General features: G+C 41.5%; 1 protein-coding gene across 3 annotated transcripts in view; it reads left to right on the forward strand.

The window, feature by feature from the left end:
* The first annotated feature begins 4,955 nt into the window (after positions 1–4,955).
* The window catches only part of KIDINS220 (kinase D interacting substrate 220), an 80,717-nt gene continuing 67,315 nt past the window's right edge, over positions 4,956–18,357 (forward strand). For all 3 annotated transcript variants that reach the window (XM_037391399.1, XM_037391401.1, XM_037391402.1), the window contains exons 1-2: positions 4,956–5,087; positions 12,245–12,394. In XM_037391399.1, coding sequence (XP_037247296.1) covers positions 12,287–12,394 — 108 coding nt within the window. In that variant the 5' untranslated portion in view covers positions 4,956–5,087; positions 12,245–12,286. The remainder of the gene's footprint in view (positions 5,088–12,244; positions 12,395–18,357) is intronic.

The raw sequence follows: 18,357 nt of genomic DNA on the forward strand, positions 1-18,357 counted from the left end.
AGCCTTTTGTTACCTGGGAAGGGTACTTACACAACTTTAAACCCTCCATCTCAAAGCATATTGCTGCCTCACTTGCACTCCTGAAGGGAATTTTAGCTTAAGAAATGGAAACCTCCTAACTAACAAACAAAAATCAATGTTTTGAACAAGATGCTGCTGTAACTGATGCTTCCAAAGAAGCAGGACTAAATGTGTACCATACACATGCAGGTTGGTTTTTTGTTTGTTGTTTTGTTTTTTGCTTTTTGAAACTTGACTACTGAGACTCCACTATGACAGTTCCTGTTGGCTGGTGACTGTACGTTAAGAGTCCTTACCTACAGGCTCTTTACCATGTGTGTTTAGCTTGTTAAAGAGAAGGGATATGACATGTCACTACTAAACAAGGGCTGTTTACATCACTTCCTGTGTTACACTGAATAATTTTTTCTTCTTTTGATCTGGTATTAATTCTGCTTCAGTACAAACCTTGTGAAGACATCTTCATTTCTGCAAGTAGTCCCACCTTAGTGGACTGGAATGTGTATGTTGGTCTCTTGAAAGGCCTTGCTGTAGTAATGATTTGTAAGCCTTGTGCATTTAGAATTCTTTTTTAGAAAGCTGTATTGTGAGATAAAAATACATGCCATTTCAACACAAAGGACTACAGATATAATTTTGGAAGTTCTTGTGATACTTGTCATTTCAATCAGAAGTTAGAAACTGCCATGGAAATTGCCTTCTCCAATACACATTCACAATGGAGTTGGTCAGGAGCACGAGAAGTATCTTCATGAACTAAGCTTTTATTACTGCATTTGGTGAAAAACTCATTTGAACAGATTAAGGTAAACCACAGATTTCTGCTGCTACTTCAGGATGCTAAGACTTGGTGGAGAATCTGATTATTCTTATGATGGAAATTTTTAACTCTGCTCTTTTAAGGTACTGAACAGAAAGAATCCTGATTAAGAACATCCCAGAACCAGCGGATATTTTCCTGTGCCTATAATTAACTTAATTCCATCTGAGTAACCTCCTGATAACATGCAGGATGTTTCAGCACAGAATACAGAAGTAGTTCTAGGGAAATGTCTTCAGCCTACTTACTGGATTAGAGTTGGAGACTTGTATGTTCAGCCAGATTTGCCAGTACATCTTACAGATCTTCTAGGATGGTTATATATAGTAGCAAAAGAGTTATTTCTCTGCAGGTTACTCATTATCTTTCCAAACTAAATAAATTATGACAGTAAGAGGACTCTTTACACTTTTATTCTAGTTATTCTGCTGTCATAAGAAAAACATTTACATACAAATCAAACATGAGCTATAAAACAAAACACTGCTGTATTAGTGTGTTTTGTTTTATATTAAGTGTGTAAAGCAATGTCTTTCCCAGTGATTTCCTGATGGGGTACCTAAATTACCTGATTGAAAAATAACAACTTATTTAATGGGGGAAGAATTCCATGCCAGCTTTCCTTTTTGAAATACGGTGGTCTTTGTGTCAAATCCTCCTGGTTTGCCCTCCATTGCCTACTTTACCATCTGGGTTGTTACACAATGATTAACATGGCTGTCCATGTATTAGACTCCATAACAGCCTCTTCTTATATTAATGCTTTTGTCAGACAGCAAAAATATGCTTGTTACATGGTCATGATTTTGATCAATTTAAGTTGAAGAAATGGGAGGAAGGAAAGAAAACAGTTTTAAGTATTATAGTAATTAGAATAATAAGCTTATTAATAAATGAAAGCACAGCAATATTTTTTATTTATATTGGGTAGATATTGAAATCTGAAATAGTGGGGCTGTTTTGTGCCTGAGGCAAGTTTATTTAATCTGTCTGTTAAAATTTTCAGTTTAAAAATCAGAAGATGAAAAATTGTATATGTATTATGAGGGAGGCTAAACAAAAAGATTAAGAATTACTTGGAAAATGCATTTAATGTTTTTTTGGGTTAGGTGTTTTGTTGTGGTGTTTTTATTTTGGGTTTTTGGTTTGGTGGGGGTTTTTTTGTGAGTGTTGCTAAGCTTTATCCATGATTTTTGGAGTACTGAATATCAGCTAATCCTGGAAACAGGTTCCAGGCACTTGAAGAACAAGAAGGTGATTGGAAAGAGTCAGCATGGATTCACCATGAGGAAGTTATACTTGACCAACTCAGTACATTTCTGTGATGAAACAACTGTCTTGGTAGACAAGGGGGGAGAGCAGTGAGTATTGTGTACCTGGACTTCATTAAGGCTTTTGACACTGCCACCTGTAAGATCCTCATTGAGAACCTGTTGATGTATGGGCTGGATGAGCGGACAGCAAAGTGGATTGGAAACCGGCTGAATGGCCAGGCCCAGAGGGTGGTGATCAGTGGCACAAATGAGTTGGAGGCCAGTAACTAGCAGTGTATTCTGTGTTGTTACTGGATCCAGTCCTCTTCAGCATCTTCACTAATGGTCTGGATGATGAGGCTGGGCAAACACTCAGCGAGTTTGCTGGTGACACCAAACTGGGAGGTGTGGTTAATACACCAGAAGGTCATGAGGCTACCCAGAGGGCTGGAGAAATGGGCTGACACGAACCTCATGAAGTTCAACAAGGGGAAATGAAAAGTCCTGCAACTGGAGAGGGGTAATCTCATGCACCAGCATGTGCTGGTAGCCACCCAGCTGGAAAGCAGCTTTGCAAAGAAGGATGTTGGGGTCCTGGTGGTCACCATGCTGAACATAAGCCATCAACATGCCCTTGCTGCAAAGAAGGGGCCTCCAAAGGCCTCTTCCAAACATAACCATTCTGTGAAATCCTATAGGAGATGTAATAGCTGGAAAGAGAAAATTGCTTGGAAGAAATTTTTTGTCAGATTATATGCTGTGCTGCAGCAGTTTACAAACATCAAAATCTATTACCTTTTAAAAAAGTATCATAAAAATCAAGTATTTCTATACACTGGAAGATTTCTACTCAGACCTCAGTGTCACTTAAACAATATTAATGATATGACAAAAGTTTTTGGGGACAACTGTTAATTATATGCCTTAACAACAAAAGGTATTTGATGAGAAATGGACTGCTTTGTGTGAAATCCTAACGCTATTAGATTCCAGTTTTGACTTTTCAGTGGGACCATATTTCATTGTCTATGTGAATTAATCACTGGAGGGAAAGCGTTCCTAGTGTAAGCGTGCGTAGGGTACAAATAGAAGAGTGCAAGAATATCAGGAGTTGGACTGATGTGTAGCAAAAGGGGAAGAAAGAGAAGAGCCATACAGAAAAGTCTGCCTTCTCTGCTTCTGTATGCCTAGTGTGTGTACAATTCCTTCATACGTAGGAGGGAAGGAGATACTGTGGTGTGAGAACACAGTTAACACCTGATGGGTGGAAATGCTGTAATACTGGAATAAGGATTTGGCTGATGAGATCATTAATTGAGGGATTAGTACGCATTTTCATGTAAACTTTAAAAAAGTAATATTTGAAAATCCATAAAATCTTAAGAGACTAAAATAAGTAGTTTTATCAGACTAACTTCTTTTATGCACATAAGATTACATGAATGCTTGAAACATTAGGACCACTCATCCTTGTGCATTGGCCTTTATGCATACATTCAGGTGGTACAGAGTGAGCACTTTTCAGCCTGAGGGTTCATTCGTCCTCCATCTGTTCACATTGGACTTCTATTATGTAAGTAAGAAGAATGTGCTTTATCTCCTTCATTTGTCCCAGTTTTTCAGCTGAATCTGTGTTTCAGTGCAAGATCTAAGTGGATTTAGCTTTTGGTTTTCATAGCTTGCTCTTTTGCTTTGTATTAATGACTTCTGTCTTTAGTCTATCTGGGTGTGAAGAATTTCTTAGGAGAAATCAGGCTTAAAGTGGGCAAAAGCATTTGCAGTGTGCTTTCTGGTTTTAAGTATTTGGGAATATACAGGAAGCACTGTCAGATGTTTCTTTCAGAGGCTCACAGTCATGGCCCTCTAGAGAGATGGAAGATCTCAGTTTTGTAAAGATTTTAAATTAACGCTTTGACCCTTGGGAATCGGTAATGTTCGAAATAAGCAGGCAGATGGGGGCTATGCTCCTTTCCCCTTGCTGGTTTCTTGCCATCCTGGGTTTAAGCTAGGTTCAGTGATCTCTTTTGGAGACTTTATTGCTGCAGTCATTAGAGAGCATTATCTGTCATCCCGTTATCCAAATGAATTCTATTGTCATGGGTTTGGACTGTGCTGAAGATGGAAGTGACCTTTAGCAGTCACTGGATGCATTTTTATCACAGAAAGTGCAGATTGAAGAACCGCAAAACATGTTGGAATGGGCACTGTGATGCCCTGGCCACATACAGCCCAGCCCAGGCCATGAGGTGAATATTGAAACTAGCCGGGAAGCTGTCCGGGCAGCTGGGCTGCGGGAGAGGTCTGGGAGAAGCTGGTGGATCTCAAAGTTTGGGGTGAGGTGAGATTTATTTCTTTTATTTGTATCTTTTTTTTTTTCCCCTTCCCCACCTTCACCACAGCCATCCTCACCTTCGGTTTGAGAACCAGCTTTCGTTGGCCCATCTGTCAGGCGGCAGCCGTTAACAAAACCTTATTTCTCCCCCGTTTTCTTTCAGAAAGCAGCCTGCGGGTCACTGCCAGGTGCTCTGCGGAGCGATACCGCCGCTGCGGGGAGGGGTGCCCGGCTCCGCGCAGCCCCCTCAGGCACCGCCCGCTCCCGCCCTTCCCGCCGCGGCGCGGATGACTCGCTGCCGCCAGGGCTCCAGGGCAGGGTTTTTTGTTTGGGTCCCCGTTATTAGCGGCTTCTATGCGGTTACTAGCGCGCCGGCCCCGCGGGGCTGTCCAACGCGAGGCTCTCGGTGCCTGCGCGGCGCCCCCCGGCCGGCCGCCCCCGCGCTGGGCGCTGAGCGGGTCCGGGCGATGGCCGCCCTCCCTCACGGCGCTGGGCGGGGCCGCCCCCCAGCCCACGTGACCGGCGCGGAGCGGGCGGAGGGAGGTAAGATGGCCGCTGCTGCCGGGGGAACGTGAGGAGCGCTCGGGGTCGCCGCCACCTTGTCAGCCTCCGGCTGGGCCCGGGGAGCCGCCCGCAGGGGCCGAGTCCGTCCGACCGCGGGGTGAGTGGCCACAGGAAGGCGGAGAACGGGGCGGCGCGGGCCGGGCGCGGAAGGACGGGGGAAGGGCACGGGGGAGGGGGCGCTCCCGGCTGCCAAACAAAGGGCGGCCGCGGGTCCCCCGCCGCTGCCGCCCGTCCCCCACCGCTGCCGCCCCCTCACGGTGGCGGGGCCCGGGGGCTGGAGGGGGCAACGGTGGGCTTGTGGGCACGGCCCCCTCCCGCCCGAGGCCGGGCTGGGCCGGAGGGCCGAGGGGCGGGAGCGACGGTGCCCGGGCCGCTCCACCCTGGCCGGCCCCGGGGCGGCGGCAGCGCCGTGTGCGACCGGCGGACGGGGCGCTGGGGGGCGGGGGCGGCTTCCCGGCGGTGAAACGGCCCGTGGGGTGCCGCGGGCACGGCCCGGTGCCGCTGTCAGCGCCGCCTCGTGCGCCGTTTTTTTCTCCCTTTGTTAATTTGGAAAGACGGGTACGAGCCCGACCCGTTAGCGAAGTTTGGCACCTGTTTCCGAGGTGAAGAATCACGGAACGATTGAGGCTGCGAGGGACCCCCGCAGGTCACCTGTCCTACCCCCTGCTGTGGCAGGGCCACGTCCAGCCAGCTTCTGTGTGTCTCCAGGGAGAGAGCCGCCACAGCCTCCCTGTGGGCAACCTGTGCCGGTGCTGGGTCACCCTCACCCTGACAAAGTGTCCCCTGGTGCCCGGACAGCTCCTCCTGCCATTCAGGAGCCCCTTGCCTCTGCTGCTGTCACTGGGCACCGCTGAAGAACTTGAGTAGCAAAACGTCTTCAGAATAGGGCTTTGCTACTTCTCACGTATGCTTAAAAAATTGGTTGGGAAATGAGATTTCCTATCTGTAACTTCTGACAGGAGAAATAATACAATAATTCTGGAAAAGTGTTTGAATTATGGGATTACCTGACAACCCATCGCACCCCCCCATCAAATAGTAAAGAAGTGGAAAGCTAAAAAGGAGGGGGTTTTAATCAGGTTATAATGTGTAAGGGAATATGTGTGTTTGTCTGCTGGATAGGCATTTATTCTCTGTTCTGCAGTGGTGGTTATTCAGAGTAACTTGGTTAATAAGAAACTCACATCTACTTGAAATCCTATGCAACTACATCTTATAAAATGTGACCTTAAAAATTTAAAGATCTTATTAACGAAGATCTCCATTACACAACTGACTTTTTTCTTAGGTGAAATACTCTAAAAGTTAGGTTTTCTTTCAAAGGGTTTGTATCTGTGACTAACAAACAAAATCTGTGATTTTATGATCACAGAAACACGTTGGCTTTACAGTATTGTGTAAGATGATGTTGTAGACTTTCTTGCAATGCTTGTGTGTGTTTTATACAGGTTTTAACAGAATTGGTTTATATTGGTATAATTTCTTGGAAAACTTAATATTGGCATCTGTTTCTATTTACTTTCTTTTATTTGAAGTATTTGAAAGCTGAAATAGTGTTTTGTCAAACTGAGCTTTTTGTATTCCTGTGTACAGGAATTGAATTTTGTCTTAGAATTCAGATATTCTTAGCAATACCGTATTGCTCATTGACCATATTTAAATGCCATTTTAAAGGTACATTAGTTTCTCTGATAAGGTTTAAATCCTGTGGTCAGATAATTCACAACCCCCTTCTTTTAATTCGTCTTTTTAACTAGGATAGAACATGGATGTATCTGATAGTTGCTGTCAGATGATAATGGTGACTCCTTGTTTAAATACATATTTGCATTTTTCCAGTCTTTCGGATGTAATCCCCAGTCTAGGTTGTTTTGTTTTAAAAAACATTTTTAAAAAGCCCTCTCACTACAATATTTTGAAACAATTGTTGCCTAAAGTGCCTAAGGTGGAAAAGAATTACTTATGTATCTCCAGTTTCCTGTATTTCTTACTGTGTACTGTGATAACAGTTACAACCATAGGGACCTCCTTTTGCGCAAACTTTTTTTAGTTCTGTTGGTTAAGGGTTTCAAAATAACAAAGTCTGCATGTGTATCTTCAGTTACCTTTTTGTGTCTTTTAATATTTTCTAATTATGCTGTTTGTTCTTTAATGTGAAGTAACAAACAAATAGGGTAATGTATTAAAATGTTTCTCATCTGGATAACAGGAGTGTCGCTAAGAGAAGAAGAATAAATGTTTCCAGATAAATAAGGAAAAGACGAAAACTGGCATAAGGTCATTAGTCATACTGGAGCTTCAGGGACTGGAGGAGAGCTGTGGGTATAGACTATTTATGGAAACTTAGATTTTATTTATATAACATAAATATAACATATAGATGTTATTTCTTTCTGCCAGTGAATACCAGAAATTAGTATTTTAGAGACTCACTTCAACTGTTTTGAAAATTTGTTCTTTAAACAGAATCCTGGTTGACTCAGTCCCTATAGAAAGAATAGTTAAAAAATATTTACTTCTTCACATAATGCCTGACTTGTGATCTCTTAATGCTTATGAAGTATGTCCATTAGCAAGTGTTTATGATACGGTGTCATCAAGGATAGGTAATGTTTGTATTAGCAACATTCTCTGCAGCGTGAGCAAAGGTGATGTTCCAACATGTTTTTGAGTTCTTTATGCCATCATGAAGTATAAAAATGTTTGAGAATATGAAATTTATTTCTGTTAGTCTTTTATAATAAATTTTATATCTACATTTCTTCTGTATTCCATACTTCTTTAAATTCTGTTTTGGAAATGTGGCATTTCCAGTTCTTAAGAGTGACATACTGCATGGTTCGGTATCTGATTTGTACATGCCCAGATTTCAGCGGCACTGTAATTACTTTCTTTTACAGTTAACTGAAAGATCTGCCACAGTACTGCATGTTGGGAAGGTAGCTTTTGTGTCTGGAAATAGAAGGAAACATGTTAAAAAGAAGGTGACAATTTCTGCATTGTATGATGAAAAGTATGAATTTTATGTAAGTCACTACAATCTTTATTAAAAACAAAACAAGAAAAGAAAGTCTTCTCAATAAGGCTAGTGTTTGTTGACTGGTTTTGATATTCATCAGTAAGCACAGCTCACGCAGTAAAAAAATTATGGGTGAGAGCTATGAAAAAGATGGTGATATTTGGAAAATTTTAGCGTAATAATAATTTTCTCACGTAGTTAGAAGCTGATACAAGATTCTGAGAGTACATTAAGTATCTGCAGATTTGAGTTATCAGAACCTCTGTTGTCAGTATTGGAGTAGCTGAGAGAAACTAAATTCTTGTAAATCAGCAAATTTTTGCAGTCCTTCCAAAACAGTGATAACGATAATGTCTGCTTCAGCTGAGGATGTGAGTGCCTTACAAAAACAGGTTAATCCTTGTGCAAACATTACCTTCACCTGAGCATTTGTGCTCTTAGAATATCTTTTCATAGTTCTTGGCGTGTTGTTAGTCTTATAAAATACCAGGATTTGGTGCCTGGGGGCATTGTGAGATTTTTTCAAGCTTGGAAGTTTGGATTGTGAATAAAGAGCTGGTTCATGGGCTGGGAATCAGCTCACTTTGGTGGGAGGAAAAAAACACCCCAGCATTAATCCTTACAGGAAAGGGGATCAGTTTCCAGATGGGCTCTTGATTTTCCACTAGACTTAATGAAATTTGGCAGGGATTAAGTTCTCGTCCTTTATTTTGGTAAAGGATATGCTACTGAGGTGTTTTTGTTCTAGGGTTCTTTGTTCTGAGAAGGGTATGAATATGTATTTCAGGAGCTTTTTCCATTGGAGGGGCCAGAACAGAGTTACTTACCTAGATAGAGACTGTGCCTCAGTCTCAGTTCAAAGCATTTATGATAATTTAAAAGAAGTCTTAAGTATTGGAAGAAATTTTAGTGTCCAGCACCCATATGGACTTTGGGTGCTTAATTTTCATAACATAAATCTTACTTACTAAAAAGGCGGACTCTGTCTGTGCTCTAATTTATATTGGCTTGGTGTCATGAATGAAAACATCATGAATGAACTTCAGCCTATTTTCGGGTATGTTTATTGTTCTTGGGGGAATGCTTCCAAAAATCATACCACCAACCTTGTTTACATATATTTTGTTGGTACGGTGGTGGGGTTTTTTTTGTCTTTTTTCTTTTTTTCTTTCTTTATTTTGCTGGGTTTATTAAAGGATGAGAACAATACTAACACATAGATTAACCTGGTGAATTCAGGTTGCATTTTAAATGGAAATTTCTGTTGCTGACTCTATAAACAGTGCTTTCCTAAAGCCCTCCAATGATACTAATCTTTTGGATGCTCCGAGAAGCTCGCCTGAACAATGGCAAGTGGAAGCACAAGGATATGAAATTCATAATATCCGATTTTGTTCTTTTTTTAATAAAATAGATATAAAATATCAATTCTGAGAAGGGGATATGTGCCAGTGAAGCATAGGGGACAAAGAATATTAATATGCTTGGAGGTGCTTCAGCCCTACAAAACTTCTATCATTTTTAAAAGTAATATTAACATGGAGTTAATGCAGCTCTGGATGTGTCATTGGCATCAGCTATTTCGCTGTTAGGCAAAGGTTTGAGTTGCCTCTATAAGGATTCAGATCTATATAAAGGTAGAAGCTGTGCTGTCGTGATAACTGGGAGTTCAAGTAATGAGTTGTGAAGCAGGATACAGATCTGTAGTGCAGCGGGGCTGCGTCTGCCCTTTTGAAATATCACAGTAGGGAAAATCAAGGGAAAAATCTTTGAGGAGGAAGCAAGGCCAAATACTTTTTCTCACTAGCTCGGAATTAATTGGTGAAATTTTGATAGCAACTGCATAGCGTAAATCACTTGGTGAAACATTGTCATGTTTTGCTGGTGATATTAAATCTTTTCAGTTTAGTATTTGGTATGGAACATAGCATGGGGGTTTAAGGTACAGCTACAGGAGAGAAGGTGGGATGCTGCACAGGGAAATCAGAAAATGTGGTAGCAGTGGAGCTAGTGGCAAGTCATATTTCATGAATTTCTGTCAAAATATGTAAAAATGTATGGGAGGAATTCACATGCCTGCATGTGAATATCTAAACAATGTTCTAGGCGCTGGAGAATATCAGAGACATCTGCATAGGGCTGTAAGATACTGGTGCAGGCCATAAAGGAGGTGGACTGTTCTGGACTGGCAGCTGAATGCCAGGCAAGATGCTGACTTTTCTGGTGGTTTTGTATCTGAAATAGCAGTAGGAGCCTGTGTGTGGGCACTGAGTCACTACAGTCACTGTTCCTTTTCAACCTTTCATTTTTGGCATAGTTTAGGATTTTTAAAGTTTGCAACCTCTCAATTAGCTCTTCATTCTACTGAAAAAAAAAATAAAGACAGTTATGTGACACCACTGTTGTTCACCCCCCTTTGCATGACAGTACTTTTAACTATGCAGTAAACATTACAGACTTTTTGTATTCTTAGTTTATTTATAACTTCCTTGTGGTAGAGACTGGCTGTTTGTGCAGTGCCCAGTAAAACTTGCTGGCCTTTGTATGTCAAATCTAGATATTTTTTGAACTGATTCTAGGTTTGAGTTTTAAATAATGTCTGAATGATATGATTAGCTTTGTGCATTTTTGCATGGTATGTGGACATTCAGAGCATGGAGAGTCCAGGTGCCGAAATCCTATTTGGAATTTATCCTTTAAGCTGCAACCTGGATTTTAAGCCCAAATTTAACAGTGGGAATCACAGTCCAACCTTTTCCTCTCTTCTTCCTCTCATGCTCTTCTGTTTGCATGCCTAAAATGTATGGTTTATTTTGTTGTTAAGCATTCGTGTGTTCCTAAAGTTCTTCTACATGTACCCAGAGCTGCTGGCAACTGAACTGGGTGTGTTGGCTTCTTTGCCGGCATTTTTATGTGCAAGGCATTTCCATATGCGAGTCATCTGATGGCTGTGGTGCTGCAAGTGGGCTCAGGTTGTGTCTAACATCCTGACAGCAGCGTGTTTGTCTATGTTTACTTGCTAAAGGAGAAAGGTTGGCGCAATACTGTTATGGTCTATGTAAGCAGTCTAAAGCTGAAGTAGATTGTTCCATTCAAACAGCTAAATCTAAGCTAACTTCTCCACGCTAAACATTGTGAAGTTCCTGCTGGCTTCCTTTCATTTCTTTTTTCCTAAAGTTCCATTTCGGTTGGGAGTGCAGAAAAAGTCACTGGCTGCTTTTCTGTGAGAATAAAAGTTAGAACATTTGCATGGGAAAGCGATTGGTCTTTGGCTTCTGCCTGGTAGAGAATAGCCTAACCAGTAGGCTTTAGCTAGCACTAAACTGGAGTTTTTCCTCTGCTGTTACATTGCTATAACACACAAAAAAAAAGCCAGAGAGACCGTAACTCATGTCATCTACTGGTGAGGAGAAAGGTGGCAGTGGGAAGGGTGGAGTCTTAAATTTAGCCTAAGACTTCTCTGCATCCAGTGAAACTTAATTTAGGTGCAGTGAATAATTTAGCTTCTGGAGCTGTATGCATATAAATTTGGCACAGTAATACTGCTGGTTCTCTGAGCTTACTAGCCAACAGCTTTTTAGGAAGTCTTTAATGGTTCTTAATTGTCTGCATTCAGCAAGAAAAAGCTTTCCTGTCTTGGATACTGGAGGTTAAAAACATGTAATCAGTTGACAGAAGCTATGTTAAGTTTGACTAGCAAGTTAACAATGTGCCACATGCAAGCATTTCTGGATAAAATTGGTGATAACTGATTTAATAAACGGTGTTTCTCAGACTTCCATATGGCTGCAATTTAGATATTATTGCTGTATTTCATAGTGCTGAATAGTGTCAATATTCTGCTTATGTACATAGAAGACAAGGGTTATATTGTAAATAACTAAGCACATGTAAAGTATGTAACATTTACAGTATTCCTATAATGTTATATATGTAGAAAAAATATGCAAATGAAGACTACTATGCATTCCATTCAAATTACATATGTAGACAATACCTAAGAATTAGAATAAATTCTGTAATTTTCCAAGAACTCAAAAGAGTAAGCAATTGAGTTTTCATTGAAATATAGTGTGTTTCACTGCAATTGTCTCTACAGCGTTTTGATGAGGAGAATGATGGGTATTTCTAGCCAACCAATAACTTATTGGCATGTACAATTCATGGTTTCTAATGTCAAAGGTAACTCTCTTAGCCTTTACTTAAATTTTTTTTTTTTTCCTTTCCTGAAATAGAGGTAAGCTTTGTTACAGAAGCATTTTAAATACTGTGCGAAGATGGCAAGTCTAATGAGTCAGAGTCTGTTGACCTACGTAGAAGAAGGAAATGTTCCTGCTCTGAAAGCACTTCTTGAGAAATGCAGGGATGTAGATGAGAGGAATGAGGTAAGATGATTTTTTGAAAGTTCAGTTTCATATTGCAGCTTATTAGTTATTAGTTGCAGAATGAGTAATTAGTGAGATCACACTGGTTATTTAATGTACAAAATTTCAGTTTTATTTTCAAATGATTGCTTACCTTTGCACAGAGTGTTCAGTCTCTTTCAACATCTCAACATCTTTCATTGCATTTGTTTTCTGAGTGTTCTTCTGAGCTGGAAAATGCAGCTCCATCCTTACGTTGTGAATGAAGATTATACCTGTATTTCCACAACTAGGAATTGTTCCTTAGTTCGCAGATCCAGCTGCATGTGCGTTCTTGCCCCGTCCACTTTGGGGTGAAACCCGGGATAGTAACAACTCTTCCACCACATCCTGGTTTCCAGGCAAGAGAAACTTTGTTATATGATCCAAATAGAAGCATCTTTGTAATTTACTTTGAGCAGATGCTCACCTGGATGAAAAGACCTGTATCCAAAAAGTTAAGTCTAGATGTAACCAGGAGGATTAAATGACTTTACTGGGATTATGCGGGAAGTCTTGATACACAGTAGAGAGTTTAAATATGGATTATTCAGAATCCTGTGATAGTGCAATAATTGTTAGTGTCTGATTTGAGCATATTGCCACCACCAATTTAAGCAAATGTGCTGCGGTGCTGTGGTTTCAGTATGCTGCGCTAAAGATTCCTGAGAGTTTCTTGGGAGGTTTGATTCATGCAAATGTCTGTTGCTAGTGACTGTTTACATTGTTTTGCACAATGTTTAAAATTCAGGTTATCTTTATGTACTATTAAGTCTTCTGTGTATTTTACAAATAAGTTTAGATGATTTGATTAATTTGTTTCATCTTCTGTGTAGTTTTTCTGATTTGTAAGCATTTGGACTTTTCTTTCATCTGGATGTGCAACTTGTATCATAAAATTTTATTTTTGTTCTGATTTTCTAAATAGTGTTGTAGATCTGGAACCTTGTCAACTTAACATAGGATATTCAGAGAATCAGATTTGCAGAAAGATTCAGGATAGGAGGGACCTCTGGAGGTCATTGTATTCAGTCTCCTCCAAATTGCAGGACTAACTTCATTGTTATATCAGGTTGCTCAGGGACTTAACAGGCAAAATTTGAAAGTCCCTAAAAGCTTGGAGAACCTGCAGCCTCTCTGGGCAATTCTCCAGTGCTTAACCAGTCTTTGTTTAAAAAGATTTTCCTTTCCTTACGTTGTATTGGAATATCCTTTGCTGCATCTTGTGGCTGTTGCTTCTTGTCTTCTTGTGTGTCCCTTGAGAAGAATCTGCCTTTGTCTCCGAAGATTCCCCTTCTAAGTCGGGTAAGACTGATGTTAATGCCCCCTTACTCTTCCCTTTTCCAGACTGAACAAATCCAGCTCTTAGTTTCTGCTTGCATGTCTTGTGTTCCAGTCTCATAACCATCTGAGTGACCCCATTGCTGGACTCTGCAGTTTGTCAATCTCTCTGTTGTTGGGAGCCCAAAATGGGGCATTGTGTTCTGGATTCAGCCTCACCAGTGTTGAGTAGAGGGCTAGCAGTGGTCTTGTTAATGCACCCCAGTATTTGAGTTGCCTTTGTTGCTGCAGGGGCACACTGCTGACTTGTGGCCCTCTTGTCCATTGGGACCCCATGCCTGGTTCTGCAGTGTGGCTCCCCAGGCAGGCGTCCCTAGCCAGTACTGTTGCCTGTGGTCAGTCTGATCCAGTCTCTCTGCATTTGCCTTTGTTGAACTGCAGAGGGGTTGTCAGGCCTTTTCTCTGAACTGCAGGCATATCAGCTGCTCTCCATAGCTTGGGGCAGTCTGTAAACTTGATTAGAGCGCTTTCTGTTTCATGGTTTATGTTGATGAAGATGCTACAGTGTTAGCCCCAAATCAAACCCTCCCAGACGAGCATCCGTTACTGTGAACAGTTGGCAATTACCCACTGAGTCTAACAGTCTAGGCAGTTTTTATACATACCTTACAGTGCATGGAAGAGCGGCTTTCTGATTTTTTTTATTTTTTTTTAAGTCTTCGAAAATGCATGTTTTGTTCTGCTGCGTTGTTTTTTTAAATTTGCATAAGATGGCAGGAATATTTTTGGAAAGAAGTCGAATGGCATATACCACTCAAAACCAAAAAGCATCATGCAATTGTGAAACCAATGTACAGAATTTAGCCTTACTGTAGTTATCAGTTCTGGCTTCAATTAAGACAGTTTTCTCTCATTGTCGACACATTTATTTCATGCTGTGCATGTGCATATGCTGAGGTAATTGAGATGGGAGAATTTTTGTTTCAGAGTGTTTACTGCATGCCAGGTGGTGAGGTTCATGTGTATCTGAGGAGTAGCTTGTTCCCTCTGCTGGTAATTCCTCTCAACAGCATGGCCAAAATTAGATGGATAGTCTGTGTTGACTTTATCTCAGCAGTGTCACTGCCTTCACCACCTTTTCTAAATTTTACTTCTCTTTTTGATGGGACTAAGTGCACTCCTGGGTTTCAGTAACTGCCTTTTTTGCAGAGATCATTTCCCTGATACCGAATTTTTTCAGTCTTCTGATATATTGCATTGGAGAAGGCAATTTCTGGAGACATGTATGGTTTGCATCAGTGTTAAACCCAGGGACAACAACTGTTTGTATGTATCAATGATAAGAGTTTTTTTTAAGTGGTAGCTCTTCACTGGAGTTCAGTGGCATTGAGTGCAAATTCTGTTTCCAGTTCTGGACCTGCCAAGATGTCTTTTCTTCTTGGGTAAAAACAAAATACCAAAATGAGAATGTCAGTGGAGTAGATCTAAAAAGACTTCTGACAAGCCAAGGTTTGCTAGTGGCAGGACCTCCCAGGCTGTAGTGACTTGTCCAATGGTAGGATCACCCACATTGTTACCAACCCTTTATATCTTGGCTGTGATCAGTTGCTGGAAACATTGGGATGTTCCAGTCAGTTTGCATATGGATGGTTTTTTTGGATTTACACCAGCAGTTGCAGTTAAGTGGAACAAGTCTCAGTCTCTCTGCCTTCTCCCTGCACATCCTTTTCCCTGTGTGCATTCTTCTCTGACACCAGATACATAGATTACTTAACAGCTAATGATAGATGCTTGCCTTGTCTGATACACTTTGATCCTAACAGCCTTCAGTTTCCTTTGATGTGTCTTTCTTTCTGCTTCTCTGCTTTTGATACTGAAGTACTTTATGCATCTTCAATTCTGAATCTTCCATTCTCTCATGGACTGCGAGAGAGCTAATCTGTAAGGTAACACTGCTGAATGGTTTCCCTAAAAAGATACAGGTGTGCCTCTTTATAATTTGGATATGCTGAGGTAATTGAGATGGGAGAATTTTTGTTTCAGAGTGTTTACTGCATGCCAGGTGGTGAGGTTCATGTGTATCTGAGGAGTAGCTTGTTCCCTCTGCTGGTAATTCCTCTCAACAGCATGGCCATCACTTGGCTGTGATGTACAGATATACTTGTGAGAAATATAAGCATGTAGTTGTTGTGGAGTGTCTAGACTCCTGGGCAACTTTTGATACTTAATCTAGGTGTCACAGGGATTGTTTCTGTGTTGGTGCAAATCTCCATTATTTGCTAAAACATTGAAACTGTATTGGAGAATCTCCTAGCAAAAAGGGAAGGATGTTTTTAGTACCCCTATAGAAAAGTTTTACATCCGGCTAAGAATACCAGAGCCTAGTCTACAACTGTATGACACGTCTTACAGGAGGGGATCCTTTCCTTACCCACAACATCCTCTTGACCAGAGATACTTTTGTTCAGTTTCTGTTACCCACCTGTGGAAGACAACAATCACAATGATAACAATAGTAACTGTTCAGAAGGAGATAAGAAGAATGCTCATGCTAAAATAGGGATTTTATTGTGTATTGCTGAGCACTGTTTGGAAGGGACCTCTGGAGGTTACCTAGTCCTGTGTCCTGAGCGGAATTTGCTGCGTCCAGCACAGGGCAGGCCCAGCGTCTTTTCACAGAGGCTCTGTGCAGCTCCCCCAGCTCCAAAGCCTGGACACTTACATTCAGTACAGTGAGGCTCCTGTCTGCCCGTTTCTCCAGCCTGTCAAGGTCCCTCTGGATGGCAGCACAAGCACCTGGTGCATCAGGCACTCCTCCCAGTCTTGTACTGGCTGCAAATGTGCTGAGGGTGCACTCTGTCCCATTGCCCGGGTCATTAATGAAGGGCCACAGTATTGACCCCTGTGGTACTGCACTAGTGACTGGCCTCCAGCTGGATGTTGTGCTGCTGATCACAACCCTCTGAGCCCAACAGCTGAACCAGTTTCAGTCCACCTCACTGTCCATTTATCTAGTCCGTTCTTCAGTAGTTTGTCTGTGTGGATGTTCTGGGAGACAGTGCCTAAATCCTTGTTAGAGGTGGGCTCAGCAGTGTCTCAGCTCTTCATCCACCGAGCCAATGATACTATCACAGAAGGCAGTCAGATTGGTTGGGCGTGATTTCCCAAATCACTTGGCATTTGTATTCCCAAAATATTCATTTGCAAATAAAGAACTCTTCTTAAGGAGCAAAAGTTATGACTGTTCTCTCCTCTGGAGAGCTATTATCTTCTAGAAAATAGTATTTTCCTTCCTCTTGATTTTTTGAGCATTTTAGGGGTTTTTTTTGTGTCCAGACCTAAATACAGCTGCTTGTTGATACAAAATATACCTTAGGAACTATGCAGGGATACCATTTTGAATGTATACAGTGTATGGTTATAACAATATAAACTTATACGAGAGCATAATTTCTTCCTGTAAAAAAATTACACTGTTAGATATTAAGTTATATCGTGTCACAAGTAATACTGTTTGTCATCCATAATGTCGTGGGGAAGATTCTGTGAAGTCTGGTTAGGGAGTAGCTCATAGGCTGGAAAGCTTTTTTGAAAGAATCAGTGCATTTCTGTGACTTAATTTTTTTTTAATTATTTTGTTCAAAATATATATATATAAAGAGCAGAAAGAACTCCTCAAATATCTTTATTAATCTTAACTGTTAACTGTTTTACTAACAAAGATTAGTGATGTTACTGTGTTTTGATTCTGCATTGATTTTTATTTTTTTCAGGGAAGTTGCTGGTATATAACTCCTAAGATGTAACTTTTGAATTATTTAGAGACTAGATAATTTGAGGTTTCTATATGGTACAGTGAAAAGACAGAAGAGAGGGCAGGACAAATTCTTTTTGTTTATTAAGCTTGTTGAAACTCACAAATCTACTGTCAAATTTACTAAGTTTTACTTTTCATCATTGTGGTGGGTTGACCCTGGCTGAATGCCAGGTGCCCACCAAAGCTGCTCTATCACTCCCCTCCTCAGCCAGACAGGGGAGAGAAAATGTAACAAAAGGCTCGTGGAATAAGATAAGGACAGGGAGAGATCACTCAGCAGTTACTGTCACAGGCAAAACAGACTCGACTTGGGGAAAATTAGTTTAATTTATTACCGTTCAGATCAGAAAAAATACCTTCTCTGCACCCCTCCCTTCTTCTTGGATTCAACTTTACTCCTGATTTCTTTACATCCTTCCCCTGAGTGGGGCAGGGGAACAGGGAATGGAGGTTATGGTCAGTTCATCACATGTTGTTTCTGGCACTCCTTCCTCTTCACACTCTTCTCCTGCCCCAGCGTGGGGTCCCTCTCACAGGAGATGGTTCTCCATGAACTTCTCCAGTGTGAGTCCTTCCCATGGGCTGCGGTTCTTCACCAACTGCTCTGCTCCAACATGGGTCCCCCCCATGGGGTGCAAGTCTTTCAGGCACAGACTGCTCCAGCCTGGGCTCCCCTCTGGCATGGGTCTGCAAGTCCTGCCAGCAAACCTGCTTCCACATAGGCTTCCCCTGAGGTTACAGCCTCCTTTTGGGCATCCACTTGCTTCAGCGTGGATATCTGCTCCACTGCTAACCTCCACAGCCTGTCTCACCATGGTCTTCACCATGGGCTGCAAGAGTATCTCTA

This window comes from Falco rusticolus, chromosome 6 (genome assembly GCF_015220075.1).
Source record: "Falco rusticolus isolate bFalRus1 chromosome 6, bFalRus1.pri, whole genome shotgun sequence".
Taxonomy (NCBI): domain Eukaryota; kingdom Metazoa; phylum Chordata; class Aves; order Falconiformes; family Falconidae; genus Falco; species Falco rusticolus.